At 40.6% G+C, this 24,284-nt stretch overlaps 1 protein-coding gene across 1 annotated transcript in view; it reads right to left on the bottom strand.

The window, feature by feature from the left end:
• Nucleotides 1–24,284, bottom strand: part of LOC139911816 (tyrosine-protein kinase JAK1) — a 53,819-nt gene that overhangs the window by 23,491 nt on the left and 6,044 nt on the right. Inside the window, exons 2-8 of the mRNA XM_078285842.1 lie at nt 13,910–14,127; nt 9,354–9,477; nt 5,527–5,680; nt 4,770–4,933; nt 1,879–2,147; nt 597–712; nt 179–361 (exon numbers count right to left, since the gene is read on the bottom strand). Coding sequence (XP_078141968.1) covers nt 179–361; nt 597–712; nt 1,879–2,147; nt 4,770–4,933; nt 5,527–5,680; nt 9,354–9,477; nt 13,910–14,120 — 1,221 coding nt within the window. The 5' untranslated portion in view covers nt 14,121–14,127. The remainder of the gene's footprint in view (nt 1–178; nt 362–596; nt 713–1,878; nt 2,148–4,769; nt 4,934–5,526; nt 5,681–9,353; nt 9,478–13,909; nt 14,128–24,284) is intronic.

Here is a 24,284-nt window from a genome sequence, read left to right as displayed (position 1 = left end):
CCCACAGTATCTGCCATTGTTGTAGATATCTAAGATGATTTGGATACTCATAGAGCACATTATATAATCTTTAATGCAAACGTGCAGTCATTTTGTATGTGTGTGTATCTGTCTGTCTGTGTATAATGTTCCTCGTCATTCAAAATGTCTCTTTGCACTATTTGTGTGTGTGTCTCACCATCCTCTTGTTGTCCTGTCTATAGATGGTGACTGTTGCCTCTTTGATGACAGTGTGTGTGATCTCATGGAAGTCACAGAACACCACCCAGCCGTCGCCCGCCTCTTTCTTTCTGTCATTCTTCTGTTTGCCATCCAGTTTGTTCTTCTTTGACTTGCCCTTCTCTTTGGGGATCACAGCATTCTATTGTGAGGATTGAAAGCAGATATAAGTTTAATAAGAAAATACATTTAACAGTATGTGCAGGGGATAATACACAAATATTTTTTATATATTTTATGACATTATAACAATAACACGAGTGCTGCTCCAAAAGCGATTCACAATGCAAAAGGCACATTAACATTCAAAAGCATCCTCACCCTCTCACTCACACACTCTCTCACTCTCACTCACACACTCTCTCACTCTCACTCACAGTGGCAGGCTTCTTCCTCCAGGAGATGCCAGTGGTACCAGTAACCAGGACCTGAATGTCATGGCTAATCTCCAGGCTCTGACTCTGGTTCTGCCCTTGGCCCTGGTTGTAGTATCCTAGAAACAGGCAGCAAACACTGTATCATCACACTAGCACTTCAGCAGTTACAGATGTAGCCACCCCATCTTGAGACTTCTTGTTATTACTTGTGATGTTTACATGCACAGAGACTTCCGTTCTTATCCCGGTTACTCAACCCAACCAATTTTGCGACGACGCATGTAAACGTCATAACTAGATTAGAATAACCCGGTTAAGATCATACTCCATTTATGAGAAACCCAGTTAAGATGGATGGTTTACGCTAGCATTAAATGGGTTACTGTGACATCATCTTACTTTGATCATCTTTCCTTTCACTTTTGGTTTTCACCGTCTGCACAAACTCAGACTTGCACAGTGTTATGGATACATTTTGATGTCAACAAACTTTTCCATACTTCTTTGCTGGGGGACTGTTCAATCTGTGGACGAGATGCCACAGGTAGACAGGAATATTCTGTTAAATGGTTTATTAATGGCAGCTGGGAGACTCAATCTCAGGGTATGAAAAGTTCATGTAAACAGCTTCACCCAAATAGGACCTTATGGCCAATAGCCGGGTTACTCTGTGCGTGTAAACATAGCCACTGTCTAACTATAATCTATTACAGCTGATTACAATAGAACTGTAAAATAAACAAATATCTGCGGTAGAGTAGCAAGACACTCCTCCATTTCATCTCTCATGTTAACAAAAAAACAAGTAGCCTAGCCTGTACTCATTGTTGGTAACAAAATTTTAACCACACTAACGGAATCCAATTCATTCTAATCGCTATTCTGACCCCATTGTAGCGAATGCCTTGCACATAAAATGCAAAGAAGTGAGGGATTCAAAGCAACCTGAGGGAGTACTTTCTACAATTACAGGGATGTCAAACCAGGCAGACATAATCTCTATACGCCCTGCTCCATTACCTTGGTTGATACTGGCTGTGCTTTTATGCAATCTTTCCGTTTCCAGTAGTGTTTCCTCATTTTTGCTGCCCTTCCTTTTGTGTGTAACCTTGTTTCTATGTCTACGTATTCTTGATTGTGAAGCACCTTGCAGACTTTGTGCTATACACACATTGAAGTTATTATTATTACGTATTATATGTCCCACCTGTTCAGCAGTATAGTATACCAAGCTCTTGAACAACTATACCACTACGACCCTGCCTCCTCGCCTCCTTCCTACCATGGTAGCCTCCGTTGCAGAGGTCTCCTTCCTGGGTGACAGTGAGTGAGGTGGGCTCCAGTAGCTCGCTGCCCAGGCCGCTGGTCAGGCCCTCCAGGGTGGCCAGGTATTTGATTTTCAGGTCGTACGGCGTGATGTTGCTGTCCTTGACCGTGCGCCGGTTGAACTCACTGAGGAATTTCTTGAAGACATTGTTGATGCGGATACGTGTCAGAACGTTGCGCTGCTTTATGTTGCGGTTCAGCATCTCAGGGATGAAACGTTTGTAGCTGGTGGAATTGAGAGACAATGAATGGATAAAGGAAAGAGAACAGATTAGACAAGAGAATTGCATAGAGGATGAGGGCATTAGATGGTGGGTAGAGCACACTGTAGATAAGAGTGGCCTTGGAGGGCGACATACCACTATGATTCTTTAGCTACTTACTGTGATCACCACGGTGCTATGTGGGTAATTTTAAAGCAATATTCCACTAAGTTTTAACATGGGGGTTATTTGGCACTTGAGCGCCATGAAAACCAGAATATAAACTACTCACCAAGATCGGATGCAGCTGGGCGAGTTTGTAGCATTCAGATTTTTACTTCCCATTCATTTGAATGAGGCCACGAAAGTAGGCTGAAAACTTACATTTAACACGTTTGTAAACAGATTCAACAACAGATCCTGCTTTTAAGACAATAAAGCAATCTTGGGTCCTTCGTCATTTTGCATTTCTATTCTTGCTTTACACTAAAATTAGTATTTAAAAAAAAAAGTGGATCCGGTCTCCCAAACAGGAACTATCTCTCCTAAATGGTACCCCTCCACTATGTTCTCTTCTATCAATAAAAATTCTATTTGGCGAAATTATGTTCTAAAACGTTGGACCCACAGTCAACTGAAAATCACAGCAGCAGGATCTGTTGTTGAATCTGTTCACCGTGTTAAATGTAAGCTTTCAGGCTATTTTCGTGGCCTCATTCAAATGAATGGGAAGTAAAAATCTGAACGCTACAAACTTGTCCAGCTGCATCTGATCTTGGTGATTAGTTTATATTCTGGTTTTCATGGCGGTCAAGTACCAAATAATCCCCATGTTAAAAATAAGTGGAATATTGCTTTAAGATCTAAACACACAACTTGTTTGGAGTATAAGGGTGCACTCACACCTAGAGTTCGTTTTCTTTGGTCTGACTCATAGTTGAAAAGTTTACTTTGTAACATGTTTGTATTTGGTTCATTCCCACTGCCCGAATGCAAGTGAACCAGGGCCTGTTAACAAAAGTCACATGGACTCACAAGTAGCTTGTTTATTGGACCTGTCATCCCGCGAGATTAAAAATTTTGTCAGCCGGGGAGCGGAGGAGTCAAAACAAATCCTTCAACAAAACTTAAACTATAGACTTATCTGTGCTGTTTGCCATAATTTACCATCTCTGCTCTTCATACCAGGTAAGAACACATGAATAAAAAGTTGAATATGAGCGCCAGTCCAGATTGCAGTTTGACCTCATGTTCATGTTATTATGGTAGGCTTTCCAAGCAGGAGGAACTGCTGGCTATCAGATGGCAACAGCCATCCTTATAGCCATAAAACCATATAGATCAACAGCCGAACAACGAACAACATACTCATAAAGCCATATGTTTTGGGGATGTTTCCTGTAGTTGGTACGATTACATTCTCACTTGTAACGAACCGCAACACAGTCTGCTTGGAAGTTGACTGAGACACACATTTTCGGGCAGTCTCGGTGCGGTTATTCGGTGCGCACCTGAGCTTGCATGGTATCGTTCTCACCTGCCCAAACAAACCAAACTAGAGGAGGAGACACAGCGGAGTTCGATTTAACTAGTCCAAACATGCTTGGTGTGAACTAGGGATGTCAGTTTCGGTTAATTTTGCTGAAGATAGGCCGACACCCAGTAACTAACCGGTTAATTTTTAAGAAAAAAACGCAAAATGACGTGAAATACAAGAAAGTGGCGCTTTCCTTTTAGTCCGGCGCTCCATTGACTCAACTAGTGCAGTGCCCGTTCGCCCCGCTGCTGCACAGAGCGCTATTCGCTTGTTTATTCAAAGTTTATTAATAATGAACGTGTTGCGTGTCCAAATTGAACCAAATCCGACACTGCACGCCGTTGGTCCCCAGCAATATACCCGCCAAGTGTGAAGTAGATCGAACGAACGGTTCTCGAGATATGCGAAGGACACACACACTCACACACTCACACACTCACAGACAGACTCACAGACAGACAGAGATTCCTTGCTTTAGTAGATAGATGAGCTTTGGCGCCGCATTTCGAAGCGCTGTCCATTTGCTGTGATTTGCATATAAATATCTGCACTTGTTATGCACGCCGCGGCGTAGCCTGTTTTAATATTAAGTGCTGACTCCGCCCACCCGGGCCAGTTTCGGCGTACGCCGGTAGCAATTACAAGTGCACCCTATCCTACAGTCCCTGCTCTCAGCGGAGGGAGGGAGCTACACTGTGTCTGGGAAGCGCTGTGATCGTCAGACCTCTCTGGATTAGACAAGCAAGTAGAGCAAACCGGCATCAGCCGAACCAATTTATTGCCAAATGCTTTGGGATTCAACACATTAACATTGCTTCCCATGGTCAGAAAAAGTCGCCAGATTTGTCGCTAGTCGCTTTTGAGAAATAAAGTCGCCAGGGGGGTCTGAAAAGTCGCTAAGTCTAGCAACAAAGTCGCCAAGTTGGCAACACTGGTGTATGCAAATTAACCTATAGACCAACATGCGTAACCGGTCAAAAATATTTTTGACATCCCTAGTCCTACATTGACATCCCTAGTGTGAACACACCCTTAGTGATTCAAGAGCGCATATGTTTGCGTACATGTAGGTCTGTGTGTGTGTGTGTATGCGTGTGTGTGTATTACCTGACTTCGTTGGAGGCAGTGGGTAGGGGCGTGTTACTGTTCATGGCATAGTGAGTGATGGCCAGCACAGCCATGCCAAGACATTCGTTTTCTATCTCGTGTTGCTCTGCCTCGGACTGGGAAGTCCTCAGTGGGGCCAAACCCTTCTGGAAGTCATGCTGGCCCTGGACAACACACAAAGACAGATAGATTTACCTAGACAAGCAGGCATAAAGACACACCAAACACATATGAGCACGTACAGATAAAATGAGCTCTATCAGCAAATGGAAATGACACACTATTTGATGCTTTGGCTCTGCATACTTATTACTTTGTATAAAATGTAAACATGACTATATGAGGCTAAGGAGCAGACTGGCTTCTTTTTTTTATTTTTAGGGTATTTTCAACAGTTAAAGAAAAATGTTTCTATTTGAGGGTGCCAAATGTATCTGGACAATTCAATAAAGTAGCTATTTTTAGTAGTTATTAAAATTCCTACTGTGCAATGACTTCTAGATGTCTGCAAAACAAACTGTCTGTTGATATATGTTGTTCAATGTTTTTGCATTTTAATGAGAAAGAAAAAAGGATTAAAGTGACAACACTTGGCTCTAAATCACTCTGAGGTGGCATGGAGTATATGGATGCTTCAAGATTTACAACGTGGGCAGTTTTTTTCCTGTGAAAAACAGTAAATAGGAAAACCTGACAATGTACACATGCACATATTTCCCCACATTAGCCCATGAAACGTGCAGATGTACACACTCACCTGAGCAAACAGGTAGTCCAGGGAGGCAGCGTCCAGTAAGGGCGTGCCTTCTGGTACTTTCTGTGGGCTAAGGCCTCCTCGAAGTTTACTGATGCAGTGTCTCCACACCGGAGACTCTCCCTCGGTGGTGCCATGCCAGTTGGTGAAGTAAAACCTGACAGCAGAGGGACAGAATAAAAGTTCATAGAATTAATGCAAGGTGTTTGCAAGAGAGAGAGAAAGAGGAAAAAACATTAAAGAAGAGATGCAGTCGCAGGTCCAAAAAGAACATAAATGTTGGACAATCCAATGTACACATTTTGGCTCAATTTTGTCCACAGGCCATTTCTCTTTGCATGGGTACGCTTCTTTATTTTGGGGAAAGGTCCCTTTAACTCATATATACAGGGGTAATTATAAGATAACACAAACCCAATAGCTTACAGCAAGCTATATTTTTCCTGAATTAATTGATTTAAACCCTACTCGTCCAGGAACTCGCTGCCAGTTATTGAGGTTACTGCCTGAAAAGCAGGAGGAAACTATTCCTATAAATAACATGGAATGCCGTGAGTTTGCATTGATGGGATTATGGCTTTGGGATGAAAGAGATGTCTGCCAGCAGTAGGGTATCCGTCTGAATTTCAAAATGAAAGGGATCCTTTGACCAGCTGAATGCAATTCTGGATTACTGTATGCATGATGCTGCTGAATTACTGATCTGTGCACTGAACAAAGATCCATGTGGATCTTAAGTAGTGGAGATGACAGAGATTAACCAAAATCTCTATAACACTGGTATGAATCATAAATAGGCTTTGTCTGTGAGTGTGTGCATATGTGTGTATGTGTGTGTGTGTGTGTGAGGGCCAAACACACACAGACAATGGAACAGGAAGTGCTCTATTGCCTCTTGCATTGTACGTGTGTGTGTGTGTGTGTGTGTGTGTGTGTGTGTGTGTGTGTGTGTGTGTGTGTGCGTTTTGAGCATTTGTTTATGCCAGAGAGTGTCTGTATCCAAGACTTGACCACAATAACCTGCTTGTTGGCAGATTGCACTACAGTATGCAAAGCAGGCTGCAGCACAACACACATACACACACAAGCAAACACAAATACACTTGCTCACACAAGACACACACCATGCTTTGTCTCTAACCACACTCGCCTTTCTCTCCTCTAGCTATTGTCAAAGGAAAGAGAGTGCACAGAAAGAGGAAGTGTGTGTGACACCACAGTTCTGCTCTTCTTCCTCTTTGCACGAAATGCTACCATAGGTTACACTTTAGCTCTCTTCAAAGGAATCCATTCAGGTACAAATATTATGACATTTATGTAATAACCAAACTTTCACTGCATACTTATCAGAACTCTTCTAAAGCAAGGGTTCTTCTTAAACCTGCAATAAGCGATCTCGGACCCTACAACCAATCCTGAAACTAACGTGTGCTATGTGGAGATCTCCTTGAGACATAATAATATAAACCAATATCCCCACCGCTGTTTTCACCTCTTTTATAAAGCTTGTTGTCAAAACCCCAACCGACTCGAAGCTCTTCCCGGCCCATTCGGTAGCTTTTTTTAAAACTAGCTTGGCTCCTCCATCGCTGTTTAAAAGCAGGCCCTCACCCCCTCCCATTCCTGAAAAAAATTATCATAATGGCGGAATCGATGAAGCAAGCGAATAAACTTGTTAAAAAGGTAAACTTGCTATCTACCTCTTCACTTGTCATTGTGGACATGTAACCCATGTAACCTTCAGCAGTACGTTTAGCTTAACTATTAGCCTTCATGCACGGTTTGTCATTAGGGGCTTCCGTAGTCCAGTAGTTTTGCTGTGCTTTATTTACAAATGTGTTGCGGTTTCTGTTACCCTCTAGTGGTCGGAAAATCGCCCATTGCAGCTTTAAAACCACATGAGAAATTTAGTCTCTGATCCTTGGACCAAATAAGAAATGAGTCTCTTGCTACCGTTATGTGCGGACACAACATATTTGTTCCTGACCCCAAGTTTAAAACACCTGCTTCTAAGGTACTTATAACCTTCTTCCTTTGCTGTATTTTCAAAGATTACTTTAATGCTATTTTTGTTTCATTAAGGAGACAGAGAGGGGGCAGTGGCACGAGCGGGATCTAACACACAAGGCTGCGGCCACTTGGAATGTGTCTCACCTGACCATGCCACCCTTTGCCATATTATGATCTTGTATGATCAGAGCTAGTGCCAGTTTACCACACACATCTGAGTTAAGAGAGATGCGTATGCTTTATCAACCGAGCTTAACCCCATTAAATCACGGACAATCCCTTACAGATTTCTCCATTCAAAACAGTTTCATGTCTCCCCATATATTAGACTGCATCTCCTGCTTTTACTAGCCAAGCCAGATTGTGGGAAAATATAAAAACCCTAAAATGCTTTCTCCTGGTTTCAAGCACAGGTTGTCATTCATGGCAAACCAATGCTTTGTCCGTTGAGATAAACTTGCACTGATGAAACAGCTAGGTTCACATAGTTTTTATAGCTGTGTCAGCTGGGCCGCAATGGCACATGCGCAGTTTTTTGACATTTCTGTTAGATCGCACAGTGGCTTGTACGCAATGAAGCTAGCTTCAACATAAAAAGTAAATAATGTAAGTTTGGACAAGTTTAAAAATGGTAAAGTTGGGCACAATCATCAGTGTTTGCTATAATTACATCCTCGTCGTAATTTGAAACAGTGTCTCGATTTGCCAATACATAACCTTGCATAGAACTGAATTATCTAGAGTACGTTTGGCTGTGCGATAAGGACGAAAGTCAAGATTTGAACTCAGGTTTCCGGCGTCACAATCCTTAGTTTTACCAACTGAGCTACACTACAAGCTGTATTGCCAAAGCTTGTCTGTTGGTTGTGCGCATAAACCGTGGAAACGTCGCTATGACTTGCTAAAATTAATTGTTAAATAATTGTCAATGAATAAGATCACACAACGTAACGACTACCTACGCATAGTTAGATTCATAGTCGCAGTGATGCAGCTTAGTGAACACGTGCAGTAAAGTTTTTTGAAATTTTTGGGACTGACAGACCAACAGAGTGACTTATACTAGCTGCTGGTCGCAGCTAAAAAACGAAGATAATCAAGTAGTTTCTCCTACTCTCATACCTTTAGTTTATTAGTTCTCTGTAGGAAAAGAGAAGTGCAGGTGCACAAAATTATATAAATTATCAAACAGTAAACATTTTCATTACTGTGTACTGCAGCTATACAGTAATGGTTCAGATCTATTGTTTAATTATTAATGCTTAAACGCAGCAGGTGTATTTTTTACATGGGTGGATGGTTATTAAAAAACTAAAGTTGACACAGCAGCCAGCTGGATACAACTGAAAGAGACTTAGAGACTATATGAGGAGCCCTAAAATAAGGACTGTCAGGCAGACCTGGACAAAATTATATTTGAAAATGGTTCATAATATTTGGACTAGTTAAGGTGTGATTAATTTGCTTTGCCAAACACTTGAACAGCCTCAGAAATGGATGCATTGCTTGTTATACAAGATATATTAAATGTTGCCCATTATTTATTTTTTTATATAATGTTGAAGATTGTAGATCAAACTCTGAAAAATGTTACTGCAAAAGACAGCTGACATCATGTCCCAGATGTACAAAACATTTAATAAGAAACACGAGACAAACCATTGATGACACATTATAAAATATCAAATATTGACATGCGTGTCAATCAGAAAAATGTCTTAATCTGACACAAGATGACTTTTCAGAGATACACGACAGAGCTGGATACTAATAATATTCAACTCCTACGTAGTCCAGATCTGTTGTGATGCCATTCTTACCTTATGCGATAGTGCAGCTTGATACTGGTCTCGTCTGTGATCTTGAATTCATGGTTGGGGGGGTACCACAGGCCAGTGGTCTCATCATACAGGGAAAACAGGTTATGGCACAAGGGAGAGATCGCTGAGAAGAGAGGGAGAGAGATGGCAAAAAATATCAATGCTGAGAGCAATTTTTTCCTTCAGTTTTTAGCCATGAAAGCCATGAAAACTGAAGTTCTAAAGCGGGCTTTAAGAACAATGCCATACAATCCATTTATAAAAGGAGATAAACAGAAAGGAGATGCATGTGCTCCACCACAACAATCTCACTTGAGGTTATGCCTTCAATGTTTCTGCATGGAAGTAAGGGTGGATTGTAGGACCCTGGTTTAACAAAACTCTTTCAAATGTAAATGTTCCTTGTGAGAGAACAATGGCTCTTGAATGAGTGCTTCAAAGGCTGAAAGGCCTTGAATTTTTCTAGTACTTGATTCATGGCTTTTAAATCATAGTTACAATTGATTTAGACATTTAATTGCCCCAAGTATGATAATTCCAAAGTCCTAATACTAAATCATTCACAAAACACGAACAATTACACTACAATGTCCAAGTACCATGAGTATATTGTATTGGGAATAAGATGGCATGTTAGACTTGTCATCTTGTCCTGAACCTAATACATGTTAGCTGACATACTGAGTGTTAGTTGAGTCTTAGCAGTTAGAGGTTATGGTAGGGTCAGGGTTCATCTTGGTTTTGAGGTTAGATACTTCAAAACATAAACAGGGCAAAACTTTGTATGTTCTCCGTCAGCACCACTCCTGTTTTACAGAGTACTTAGGAGAAAACTACAGACAAATAAAATGTACAGTATAGCACAGGTTCTTCAAAATAACTGTGTGTGAAACGTGTGTATGTGTATATGTGTGTCATTATCCTTAGACATAAACCAAGCAGTACTTTGATTGGCACAGTGGTAATCTCATCTTTGATGACGTAAATAAAAGAAAGTAGAGAGAGAGAGAGAGAGAGACTGGAGCTCAGATACTTATTCTGTTGTGTTTTGTAACATACAGCTGTAGCACATACACACAGAGGGCATGGTGGCAATGAATCTAGTGAACACACACACTCAGACACACAGACAGACAGACAGACAGACAGACAGACAGACAGACAGACACACAAGCCATTGCCCTGCATCACCTCTTTTCTATCAGCCCTTATCAGCCCACAGGTCATGAATTTGTTTTTTAAAGCTGGGTTGTCCATGTTATAGTCACATTGATTTGCCTATGAATTAGGCTAGCTCTAAAACTGTACTCCTGTGTTTTAGTAGAGATCTTGCATGAATGTCCTACTTCTTCTTTTCCACCTCTCTCTTTCTCGCTGCCCCTGTCCCTCTGTGTGTCTCTGTCTCTCTCTATGTGCTGCAGATTTGGTTTTTACCTGAAGGAATTTCCTCTAGCCATCAATACTTGGCCAAAGCCCAGACCAGATGCCATCTTCTAACTGTGTGTGTTTGTATGTGTCCACATGTGGCCCAACGGGTAAATCAGTCAACAAGGATTTTCCAGCAATGTAAAATCTTGGATGGGCTGTCTACACATAATTTAGAGCCGGAAAATTGTTAAAAGTGAATTTAAATCGATTTGGAAATTGCATTTAAATAAAAGCCTATTTAAGAGGAGTGCAAGAATGGATTGTAATGCGATTAAAGGATAAGGCTGGTGTTTTTTAATGCATTGCTTACCGTCAACAAATCCTATGAAAATAACAAAATCAACAATGATTTTGTTTTGCCAACAAGTCTCGTCCATATAAACGGTGCCCAATGAAGCCATGTCCCAGCAAGCATAGAACTCCATTGTATTAAAAAAACGATTAAAAACACGTCAAAGAGCCATGCGGTTGCTCTGGGCAGCATATTTCATCATCACGATGCACCGGGCCGGCCGACTTTTTCCTCAAACAACTTAATAAGCCAGCTGTAAACACTTTGCGATCTCAGGAAAGGAGTTCCGTAGCACCGAAAATAGTCCCCGGCGTAATGAAGAATTTGTTCCCATTTGAATTTGATTTGGTAATAACTACAACAGCCTTACTTTTCGTGGTAACAGTTAGTGATTTTTAAAATTGAAACTACGTCTTTGTGAGCTGTATTTCAAGGTTTTTAGCTTACAATTGGAGCCAATGACTTCCGGGTTGACGGCTAAAAACGGTATGTGGGAAGTCAGAAAGTAACGGGAGTAGAGCAAACGCATTGTTGATTTTGTTATTTTCATAGGATTTGTTGACGGTAAGCAATGCATTAAAAAACACCAGCCTTATCCTTTAAGTCTTCTACCCATAGAGGGTGAGACGCATCCAAGTGCAACGCTGCAACGCCGCAGTTCTAGACGAGCTGCAGTTTCAGACGCCGCAAGTAAAGAGATTTTTATGTAAAAATACAAGAAAATACCTTTTGTAAAAATGTTTTTGGCATAAATTGTCAAATAGGTGTATGTATGGTGTAGGTATGACAGTTTGAATGTGCTAAAAAAGCGAAAAAGTCATTTTCATTTTGTTTCATTTCATATTGTCCAACTGCGGCATTGCAGTTGAATGGGTGGAAGGGTGACAGACCTTTTTCCGTAAGGACCCCTAAACTGTGGAATGCTGTGCCCGACGGAATCAGGCTAGCCAACTCGATGTCCTCTTTTAATTCACTTTCAAAACACATTTTTATCATAGACTGATGATATTTAACAGTGTGAGAGTATCCAAGGGTGGAATTTTCCTTTAAGTTCATCACGTGCTCCATGCTGCTCCAGGGTATTTTAAAGCAAGCTCTCATATGTGTGTGTAAGATGTTTGAATTGAACAGTTTGATCAACTCAGTTTCTTTCTCCTTCACCACCAAGTTTTAACTTTCATTCAGACACTTTATTGAATCCCTTGAAACCTTAACCCATATGAACAAAAACTAACATTTTTGTATAACAAAAACTCAAACATCTCAATATCCATTGGCTGAAAATCCAGAGCAATGTGATTTGTTTACAGAATCTGGTTGACACACCCATTCATTATCAGTGTTACATTTTAAGAAAACAAGTCGAGGCAGAGGCAGCTCTCTCAGCTCTATCTTGCCTGGTTGTTAGTGGACTGTGATGGACCAACCTGATTCACATGTGAGTGGGCAGATGAGCACGCCAGACAGGCAGACAGACAGACAGACAAGCAGCTATACAGACAGAGGACAGATATTTAATCCTATTTATACCTTGCTTTGACAGGTGACCCTGCTTAAAAAGCCCATACAGAGCAGAGATGAATTTCGGCATGATCCACACAGTCATCCGTCTGTTGCCACTTACTTGGCATATTGTCTTTCCACTGAAAAACGATGCCATACTTAGGCTACGTCAACATTTGGATTACGTGTACGTTACATGGAACACTAGTGTAAAAAGTAAAGGAATGATTCACTGTGCTCAGTGATGACCTAGACATTTGTACAGGCGATGCCTCAACTTTACACTGAAGATTTTTTGAGTAAGGAGTCAGGACAGGCTTTAGGTTGAGAAGGGGGTGAGACAGAGATAACATAGCCCCCCTTTTAGACAGCTTGTCATCTTCACAACAAAGCAGCATCAGAAGGGACAGTTTCCTGGTATATACTGTGTGTAAAGACAGCTTTAGTTCAACTAGCTCTGAAGCAATAGACTGGGACACTGTAGGCTTATACTGTATGTCCCTTGCATAAAGTCATCTAGCACAAGTATACCGTACAACACACAAAGACACATTAAATAAAAAAAACACAAAATTTAAATAAGTTGAAAAATGGCTACTAACACTTGTCCCGCAGCTGCAAGAGCACCCGATGAAAAAATTATTTGCACACCAAAGAATCTTGCCATTGAAGCTTCGGCCACACTGATCCGTTGTGTCTGTCCGTCTCCGTTCAAATACGTGACATTGCTACTTTACACGTTGACGTTCCAAAACAGCCCAATATAGTCAAGGTTTTGACAGAAAGACTGTCAACAGCAGTTCATTTAATAAGATTTATTAACAAAACAAACAGAAACGGTGCATTTAGCTTACTTATGCCAACTTTTCCTGATGCCGCGGCCACACTGATCCGTCAAAAAACGGACAGAATTACTGACGGATAGATTTCTGTCCGTTTTCTGACGGACTGACGTTTTTGTTAATAAATCTTATTAAATGAACTGCTGTTGACAGTCTTTCCGTCAAAACCTTGACTATATTGCCCTCTAGTGGACATACCCAGTATAACACTAGAAATACATTAACGTTACTGATTTTAAAAAATATATAATAAAATATAGATAATTATCGATTTTATATACATTTCATATTTAAATATTCAAATTGTAATTTTTGGTCAATGTCACAGCCCGAATAGAGGTAGTAATTTGGTTTTTCAAACAAACATTGTATTTCTTGTTGTCAAAATTGCCAAGATAAGAACCAGCATTGGCATTCAATAAGGAAGTGTATCAATAAGCAGAATTAGCATTGTTCCATTTTGCCAACTGGAAAAAATGTCAGTCACTCACTGCATTTCTTGGCGGCATCCACGCATAGCTCCTCAGCAGTGTAGCAGTCTTTGAAGTACTCCAGCTGGTGCATGTCTGGCAGGTAAAAGTGGATCTCCAGGCCCCTAAAAGAAGAGGATGTGGGGGAGGAGGAGAGCTGGGCCCTCTTGCTGGACCTCCTCATCTTCCCACAGAGTTGCCTGCTCAGCTCCATCATCCACAGAGTTGGCATCCAGACGCTAGATGAATGAAGCAAAAGAGAGAAATAGGGGAAGTGGTAATGTTATATTATCCTTTTGCCTTCACTTAATGTCACAGCTCCTGTCTGCAATACTTTTGAGGCTTTCATTTTGTGTACTTCAGAGTAGACTTTCAATTTAATTCAGTTTGGGACACAAAATGGCACAAGTGAAAGAAACACATGCATGGGCAATGGCAGTGGTTTCAAACCCTTTTTTTCTCTGAGGACTCTTCCGATAAACGAAAGCCTAAACCCTAACCCTAACCCTAACCAAACAATACGCAATATATAAGTTCAAGCCAAGGGACCCATTATAATCTTCCCATGGCCCACCTTTGGATCATGATTGAGACTTTAAGAACTCTGAGGAAGTGGATGGGTACTGGGTAGTGAACATGAGCAATCAAAGATGTGTGTGTGTGTGTGTGTGTGTGTGTGTGTGCATGTGTGTGTTACAGTAAGGAGAAAAACGCATTGATCCTGTGGTGAGCTCAATAAGCAGCAACAGTGATGCTGTTCACATCTGCCTGATGACTCATACCATTACTGCGTACTACCCTCAAACATACACGCACACACACACACACACACACACACAGAGTGATGACTTCACTGAAACCACATCACTCCAGTGAAATGATGTCATACTCTTAATACACCTCTACTGTGCTGATGACATCAACACAAAAGCTTGCTGGAGGTACACCATATTATTGACTACTTAAAAAATATCACACAAAGCCCAGTATACTCATATGAAGAGAGCCAGAACAGCTGCTGGCCGAATTGTCCCCTGACATTGGGTGGGAGAGTTTCAATATGAGCTTATTAAGTTAAAGATACAATCTCTGATCGATGTCGACATTGAAATTCCCCATTCTGTGCATGTTTTGTAAACATTGTGGTGGGGGCGAAGTGCAACAGCGACGCCTCCTGGGGAGCCTATACTGGCAGAGAGTGGAGCTGGATTAGAGATGGCTAACGGCTAAATCTAAAAAGATATTTGGTAATGATGTCTAACCCAGGACTGTCAGACTCTACATCTACTGATCTTCCACCTACAACTAAGAAAGAGCGCACAGAAAAGAAACTTGTGCATGAGCGCTCACGGCACCAGATCAGTATCAGCTCAGTATTTGTCAAATGGAGAGCACTAAAAACTCTAAAGGGTTTTCCAGTGACAAAGAGCTAGCTACAGTCTTGCTATACTAGCTAGTTTAGGGTGACCAGACGTCCCTGGATTTTCCCCTATTCAGATGGCATTAGTGTTCCCAGGGGAGGTCTGGTGATTGGTCATTTCTACCTCAGGACCACAGGAATTTTTATCCCGTCCAGAATGAACATGTAGCCCTGTCCGGACGGATGGCATAGCTTATATGCATTACTTTATTACTCCCATACAGAGGGGTGTATCATTCCTGTCAGATTCCACAATATGTCTGGACGGCATTAGTATTACTAGAGGAGGTAATGTTGTAATGTTTTTACCAGAGTGATTCAGTGATTTCAATCCCATGCGGATTACGTTATTTATGACTATTACAGAGTATGTGCCCCTGTGGAAGTGGTAGTTACTAAGCAAATAACCTATACTGTGATTCATGAATTACAAATACTTTTCGCGATAGAATAAAGTAACACATATATGCCGTCGTAGTGTAGACAATCTGAGGAATAGGTTTTTGTTGGCTGTGAATCACAATGAGAATCACAGAAGCTTTTTGGTGAGGGTAATCAAGTGACATAAATGACGAGTAATGCCTATGTAGCCCTGTTTGGCCTTGCACTGGAAACCAAGCTATTGTCCTCCATCACCCCATCACTTACACTGGCACAACTGAATTGAGATGAAAGACAGTGCATTCTGAATAGGCCATTAGCATTCATTAGCAGCAATAGCCAGTGTATCCCCTTCCAGCAGCGGCTCTAAACCAACGTCAACCAATGTATAAACTCAGTCCTTGACTGTCGGCCACAGACCAGTTCCAGTGTAGCAAATGGGGGCCAGCGCTGAACGTTAAGGATTTTTCGCACTTGCCTGGTAGGGCCAGGAGGTCAGAGGTCTATGTGCCTCTAGTTTACTTTCACTATTTGCACTGGGGGTTGTCAGATAGCCTCTTTACCAGCATGGTGCTGCCGGCTCTTTTCATGGGCATCAAGTGTGTGTTTGCGGTAACTGTCAGTGCTTTTTAAGATGAGCCAGCTCAATCTGCTTTAACTTGGAAATTGCTGACAAACGATACTAAGCAGTACATTGACGGGTTTATTTGAGTTTCAGTTTATCAGTCTGCTGGTGTTGTTACTGCCTGTCACACACACAGAGCCACAAAAGAGAGAGAGAGTTTTGTAAGCTTTTTTTGCTACGGGAAGGTTCTAAATTATTTTGATTACTAATTTAACATTGGTGAGGCCAATTTTTTCCTTTTTCTTATTACAACAGCGGTGGGTCTGCTCCTCCAGTCTGTTGATAGACTTTGCAAGGGGCAATTGGTTTGACTAGGAGTGTCCCTGTCCTCTGAGTCTGTTCATACAGCAGGGTTGTTGTGTCTCTCCATTGCTCAAAACTACTTGTCTTCACTAAATACAACTTTTCAGAATTTCACCATTCTTCCCAGCAAAGCTTTTCATTTTTATTTATACCAGAATATGCAGATAGTTAGATAGATAGATAGATAGATAGATAGATAAACAAATAGTAGAGGTGAATGAAAGAAGTAAAAAGAGGTTGATAGAAAAACATGCTGCAAAAAAGTATTTCTAAGTATTTCATTTGCACTTTTAGAGACTAAAACACCAGTACTTTGTAAATGTTCTTAAAAACAACATAAAGCACTTCTAATGTTTTTTAATTACAACTTTAAGATTTAGGTGATGAAAATGTCAAATGTGATGGTAAGTTCCCAAGAACTGTTCTGGGGCAAAGAGCATGGGCAGCCGATCCCAAAAGAATGAATGGCTGTTCACAACACAGTGAGGAAACAGCTCCAAGCGCAAGTGACAGGTAACGCATGTGACATGAAATGGTCACATGCGTCTAAATACTGGTCTAATAATGGTCACATGCGTCTAAATACTGGTCTAAATCACATCAATGAAAGTTTTTGGTGTCTTGGAGGACTCACTTGAAAAGCAATTAGCATCCAGAATCACAGCCTCAAAGACTGTAGCAGAGAGATCGAAAACTAGCACATGAAGCAGGCTACTTCCCCCTGTTCTGTTCACAGCACCCTGAGTCTAGGTTATAGCCAGTTTTTAGTAGGCTAGATTTCTTTCTTATGAATTACATATCTGCCAACTCCGCCATTTCTCCCTTCTTTTTCCACTGTGCCTCCTTGTTCATCATTTCTCCTGTTAATCTCCCATTAAGTGATCAGACGCTTGCTGCTTTGCTCCTGCTTTTCTTCGAATTTCTGCTCTATTTCCCCTTTTTTTTCCTCACATCGACTGCTAATTTCTGGCTTAATGACAACTACTGAGATGGATCATCTGACCTACTGACGGCTAAAGTCGCCACAGGTAGCGATCTACTACTTTTAAACTTTCGGAGAATACTACAAGCTGAACTACTGGTGTGACCTGCTAGCCTGCTAGCAATACTAACATTATTAGCCTGTTGTGGCCGTGGATTTCTACGATGCTTCATGGTCCCAGCGTCTCGAATCCATCAAAACCCACGACGGACTCATTATACCAAAGCTGTGGGAAATATCTACAGCAAATCGCCGTGCTCCAGGTGAAGATTTTTACACTGGAAACTGAGAAAGGACTACATGAGACACATAGCAACCTGTGGTAAGACAGCTAAGTCTGGGGCAACCAGAATGCTACCACTAATCAAAGCAGTGCTAACCAGGATTCTACCGCTAATATGCTAAACCTAGATGATACAGTGTCTTTCCCGAAACTTGCTAAAGCAGGACCCAAACAGACTGATTCCACTGCCACCTGGCATACACTTGGTGCTAAGCCAAAACGCTACCACAGAATGAGAAAAACGAATGATAACGTTACAAGGGGAAATACAACATCGCCAGTTATACGGCTCAAAAATAGATATCAACCACTGTCTGAACTAAGTGAGAACGAGCTGGAAAGCACTTTTATGAATGGGAAACTGGGAAGAAATTATGATTTTGTTCACAGGGGGAAACATGGAATTAACACCGGCAAACAGAAGGAGCACAAGGCCCACGGAGACAAAGAATCTGGGCCAGAGGTGAAGGAGAAAGATATACTCCTTGTGGGAGACGGTGCTATCAGCGCTGTGAACAATGAAAGGATCATCGCATGCAGCTATCCAAGTGCCATGGTCAGTGATATAACTGAACTTTTCTCCCAGGTACTGTCTAGCCACCCAGGAATCAAACAAGTTATTGTACATGTGGGAGCCGTTGACACCAGCAAAGGGGAATCAGAAGTGCTTAAACAAGATTTCTCTAAACTTTTTAACAGACTTGATGAGCTAGAAATGCAATCATTTATCAGTGGGCCTCTTCCAACTATTGACAGAAAGATAAATAAATTCAGCCGCCTACTTGCACTGAATACGTGGCTCTCTAATGCCTGTGAGTCTCAAGGGATACATTTCACTGATAACTTCAACCTGTTTTGGGAATGTGATGATCTCTTCAAAGGAAAGGGTCCCCACCTAAATGGACGTGGACTTCAGACAGCTGACAGACAATTTTCTACACTGCCTGAGGCACCAAACAACTTCCTGCCCTACTCTCCACCAGCGAAAGGCTCCTCCACAGAAAGAGTGCCAGCTCCAGGGTGACAACAGTGTAGGGCTGACCCGAATGCTTCGAAGCTTCTACCGTTGCCATGGTAATCAACCTCCAAATCAGTATTCGAATACTGCGTTTTTTTGTTTTTGTTTATTTTTTAATTAATTGGACGAAAAGTTCTGACCACTCTGACCACTTTTAAGTCAAAGCTTAAAACTTTCCTATTTTACACTGCCTACTCTACCCTGTAATGGCTAAAAACTTATCTTTTCAGCTTAGCTTTTAAATAGCCTTCATTTTAACTGTTTCAGGATCCCAACAGAGCTGACACGGGCAAGTACAAATTTTCATTCGTCTTGTCCGGGTAATGCTTACTTGCGCATGAGTGAACACTATATGTGGGGGGGACAGAGTATCTAGGAACTCAAAAAAGCTAGATGACAGAGCTTATCTAGGAACTCAAGAGCTAGATGACAGAGCTTTATCTAGGAACTCAAAAGAGCTAGATAACAGAGCTTTATCTAGGAACTCAAAAGAGCTAGATGACAGAGCTTTATCTAGGAACTCAAAAGAGCTAGATGGCATGGCTTTATCTAGGAACTCAAGAGCTAGATGGCATGGCTTTATCTAGGAACTCAAGAGCTAGATGACAGAGCTTTATCTAGGAACTCAAAAGAGCTAGATGGCATGGCTTTATCTAGGAACTCAAGAGCTAGATGGCATGGCTTTATCTAGGAACTCAAGAGCTAGATGACAGAGCTTTATCTAGGAACTCAAAAGAGCTAGATGGCAGAGCTTTATCAATTCAATTTGCTTTATTGGCAAGAAAGTTTACAAACAGTGTTGCCAAAGCATGAAGGTACAGAGTGTGTGTGTGTGTGTGTGTGTGTGCATCTGTGTGTGTGTGTGTGTGTGTGCATGTGTGTCTGTGCGTGTGTGAGTGTGTGTGTGCTGGGTTAGCACTCCATCATATAATGACTATCAATAGTCATAACAGTTCAACAATAAAAAATACATTCAATAAAACAAGAATCAAAAACACAACACATTGGTCAACGTGTGTGTGTGTGTGTGTGTGTGTGTGTGTGTGTGTTTATCTAGGAACTCAAGAGCTAGATGACAGAGCTTTATCTTTACCCTGTATGATTCTCATCCATCTGTGGACCAAGAGGAGAATCTATGATTCTCGTCTGCCTTAGGCAGTGAGATCTGACATAAATATCAGATCAACAGTAGAATCAGGAAGGACAGGGGATAAGAAAATTAAAGAAAAACATATGGTTCACTCACAATGTGCATCTAAAAGTGGGAAATTTTTATTGTGTTCTTTTATCTTTCTATTTCACTTGATTTGAACTGCACTAACTTACTTTTTAAGTCTTTATCTTTTGTATCTCTTGTCTGTACTTTTGCACTTTTTAATTGTAAATCTTTACTGTATTTTTTATTACTCTGTAAAGCACTTTGAATTGCCTCAGTGTATGAAATGTGCTATACAAATAAAGCTGCCTTGCCTTGCCTAAGTTGGTGATTAAATTTCATTAAGCAACTGGACTGCAAGAAAATGAGATGCTCTATCTCAAGCACTTCCTTTACTGCTCCTGTCAACTTGTTTCACTTGCTAAACCTTAACTGATAACAGTCAAATGAACAGCCGAGCTAACAAAGCCTGGTTCCTCCAGCTTTGAAAATGTTTTTTGATGACTCGTGAAATTCTCAGCAATAACCTTGACTAAACAGAGTAGCTCAGGACTAGCATGTATCTCAGGCATGTGTCATTTCTCATTTATTACTGATAATTTTCTTGAGAAGAGACTTTCAATGAGTCAGCATCAGTATAGCTTCTGCGGTGAGTCAGTCAGTCGGACAGTTTCTCAATCTCCCTCTCTTTCCCCACTTCCCCCTCAAACATAAAAGGTAAAGTGAAGAACAAGAAATGAAGATAGCATTATACCATGAGCAAAATTTTAACCGTCAAACAAATTTTTTTTTGTGTTCATTTAACCAGGTAGTTCATTCACAATGTCTCTTAAAGGTGCTACACGTACTATTACTACTAGTACTACTACGTACGTACACGTACACGTACTACTACTACTACTACACGTATTACTGTAAACAAATGAGACCATGGTCGAAATGATTGGTAGCCTCTATATCACGCCAGTGGTATTGATAGTGCTAGTGTTTTGCAAAATTAAGACCACATTTCCTATAAAACCCCATTGCGTCCTGTCGCAAAGAAAAAATATAATCATGAGTATTATTTTTGACATAATCATGCTGCCCTAATATTGAGTGATCGAAGGCAGCTAGTAATATCAAAAGTGAGATATGAGAACTTGTAGCAGCTCTAAAGCTAAATGGTAGGTAATTTTAAATAAGTGGCTACATCTGACAGTTTTGTCTAGGAGATTGGTAAAATTTACATGAAATATGAAACAAAAATAACATTGTTTTTAACTACCAGGGACACCTTTCCCTGTGGCACGGTGTCTATTCCTGCAAGACTTGGAGGGTGACCTCTACGCCCAGACTAGTGAAAAATTGTTTTCACTGGCCAGAATTTGAATTGACACTAAATTGAGCTGACAGTCAAACAACCCCTCCGTGCTAGTTTGAGCCCCAACTATAGTGTAGGTAAAACGGAGAGGCACAAGGTAAATTAGAAAAATGGATATTGTTATTTACTAAACAAAACCGCAAAAAGCCTGCTATTTAGAGAGTGATTTAACATGATAATCCGTGAGATTATTTTTTTAAACTTTTTTTTTATTTTAGCGACAGAAGTCATTGTTGGTGTGTTTTGCACTGCACTTCCCAGTGATCACGTTGCAACGTTGTCCCAGCACTTTGCATCATGGAGGTTTTATAGTAGATCTGGAAGGTGAACGGAAATGGCCACCCATTCATTTAAACAGAAGTTGCTCAAGCAGCACGTACGCCATAAAAATGCCCCTCCTGGTTTGCTTCCAACTGTGACCAATTTGGCGTTTGCTAAATTGACTCACGGGATTTGAACTCAGGTCTGTAGCATGGCAAACCTAGCATATGCTTTACCAACCAAGCTTACCAAGCTGGGATCGACAGGCCGACAGACCGACCAAGTAGTTTAGCTCCTGGTCACAGTCAATAAAGGATTCTCCTGAAATTGATGACCATCTGTTCCTCAATACGGTCATTCCCAGTGTCAGCATGTAGATCTACAATTTTTTTTTCTCATTTTAAATTTTAATTGCATTGTTGCAATAGCTTATTACATTTTTGTAGGAGGAATTTGTAGATTTAGAAAATGATGAACAAGATGGAGCTATTACAATTATCTTCAACTCAAATAGCCTTATTTTGAATTAATTCCAATAAAATAAAAAATAACTAATATGCATAGTGTCACAGAAAGGGAGGGAGACATGATGATGGCCAGCCGTTTGTCAATCTTGATCATCCTTTTCTCTACCGCTGCCACCATCAAGTCCAGGCTTAGTCCTTTTACTCTGAGGTACTTGCACTTAACTTGGGTTTCCATTTAAAGTTTTCTTTAAATGGAAACTTTCTACATTTGCTCAACTACACTTCAAAGGAAATATACTTGTTTTTACTCTGAACCCGGCAGTTAGCCTGCTAGTTATTCTCAAGAAAAAGGTTTTGCAACAGTAAGCTGCTGAGAATGATGCACTTTCAAACTTCCAAGCCTGGCAACTGTAAGTGGAGGTAATCAGAGGCAGCATAAATGGACTTTAAACTTTAACATAACCTTTACAGGTTAATGTATTAACAATTGAATGCTCCTAATACAAAAAAGCAATGTAGAATGAATACTTTTACTCTTGAGAGGTTATCAATACAGTATAAGGATACCTAATGATCGGAAATTTACAGAAGCATAAAGCTTTGAATTCAAGGTACACAGAAACTGATAAGCTACTAAACAATTACTGTAAGTAAGGATGAAGTATAACATTTCCAGAAATATGTAATGTTAGGAAGTAGGCTAAGCCTTTAATCAGTTTATCAATGTATAGCCTATTTATTCAGTATATTTATTTGAACATCATAACAAGCCCATTTAACCAGGAAAGAGCCCACAGCAAAAAATAAGACAGGCTATAGGCCTAGATTATATAAATATAAATGAAACTTTCTCTCATCACTTGCATCCATGCAGTCAAACAATCAAACATCACACTTATTGTACATCAGAGTAATTTTATTCCTTGCATGTACTAAATCTTATCTCTTTTGTGTAACTTTTTTTCCTGAGATTGAGCTCTTAAAACAATATCCATCCATGTTCTAGTGCTGTGCTCCTAAGATGTCATGTCCTATTTATTTCCCATTTCAACCTCTGCAGTCATCCCTTCTCTTCACAAACTGAGACTGAGACTGTCTTTCACTGCATCATTCCCCTGAGACTGTTTCCTCCCCACCATTAAGATAGCAACATAAAAGAAGTGCAATGTTTTACAATCTCTTTAATATATTTTAGATTCAAATAATGTGTTTTACACCATTTCTGTGTAAAACACAGCCCACATGGTCCATTCCCATATCATGAATACACCACCCTCCTCAAATTTCAAGTCACCAGCCTCTACTGTACTATAGTAAATAGTAGGCTAACTAATTTCATTTTTACTAATCAGAAAGCAGCTTTTTAATTTAATCCTTTTGTCCTATACTTTTTAGATATCAACTTTTTTATTACTCACCAGTCAATATATGGCCTTTTTTTTTTGGCAAAACACTGTGTCATGTAATCTCATGTGGGATGGGCCATTCATTTGGCATGACACGAAATAAAATTTCATTAATTCATTCTAATAGTAAAAAGCCCAATCTTTAAAGTAATCAGCCATTAATTGCTAGAAGTTATTTGTTTGTGACTAGTTGTAATTCTAATTTTCACTTGTCACTAGCCACACAGTCTAGACCAACTTCATGAATATGCATGCTGTGGGGCCTACATGTCCACATAGTCCTACCAATGGACTTAAGTACACAAGATCAAAGCCATGTCATGCATTGCATCTCTTCCTCCACCTCAGTACACTTAGCCATTAGGTGGGTTAGGTTCTGTAAAGCTGGCTTTACATTGAACAATTTAATGCAACTTCAGTTCCTTGCAACTTTCATTTGAGTTCGCCTACTTAGAACCAGGCAATGAAAATCATGAGCTCGCCTTGTGTCCTTGTACAAGCACTTAAAGCACACTTTCTATCTGGGTTACTGACCTAGACAGTGGCCACAAATGCAACTGTTTAGAAATGTGTGATTCTGACTGGCAATATAGGTTATTTTCTCCTGGACAGGAGGTTATTTTCTCCTGTCCAAATGAGTTGAAATTGGTCCATCTTATATTTCATTGTATAATGTGATAGCACCCATTTCTGATTACTAGATGTCACTGTTCCTACTAAACTGGCCCACC

The sequence above is a fragment of the Centroberyx gerrardi genome, chromosome 9 (assembly GCF_048128805.1).
Source record: "Centroberyx gerrardi isolate f3 chromosome 9, fCenGer3.hap1.cur.20231027, whole genome shotgun sequence".
Classification (NCBI taxonomy): domain Eukaryota; kingdom Metazoa; phylum Chordata; class Actinopteri; order Beryciformes; family Berycidae; genus Centroberyx; species Centroberyx gerrardi.
Note: the sequence above shows the minus strand (reverse complement) of the source record. Positions and strands in the feature narration are given on the sequence as shown.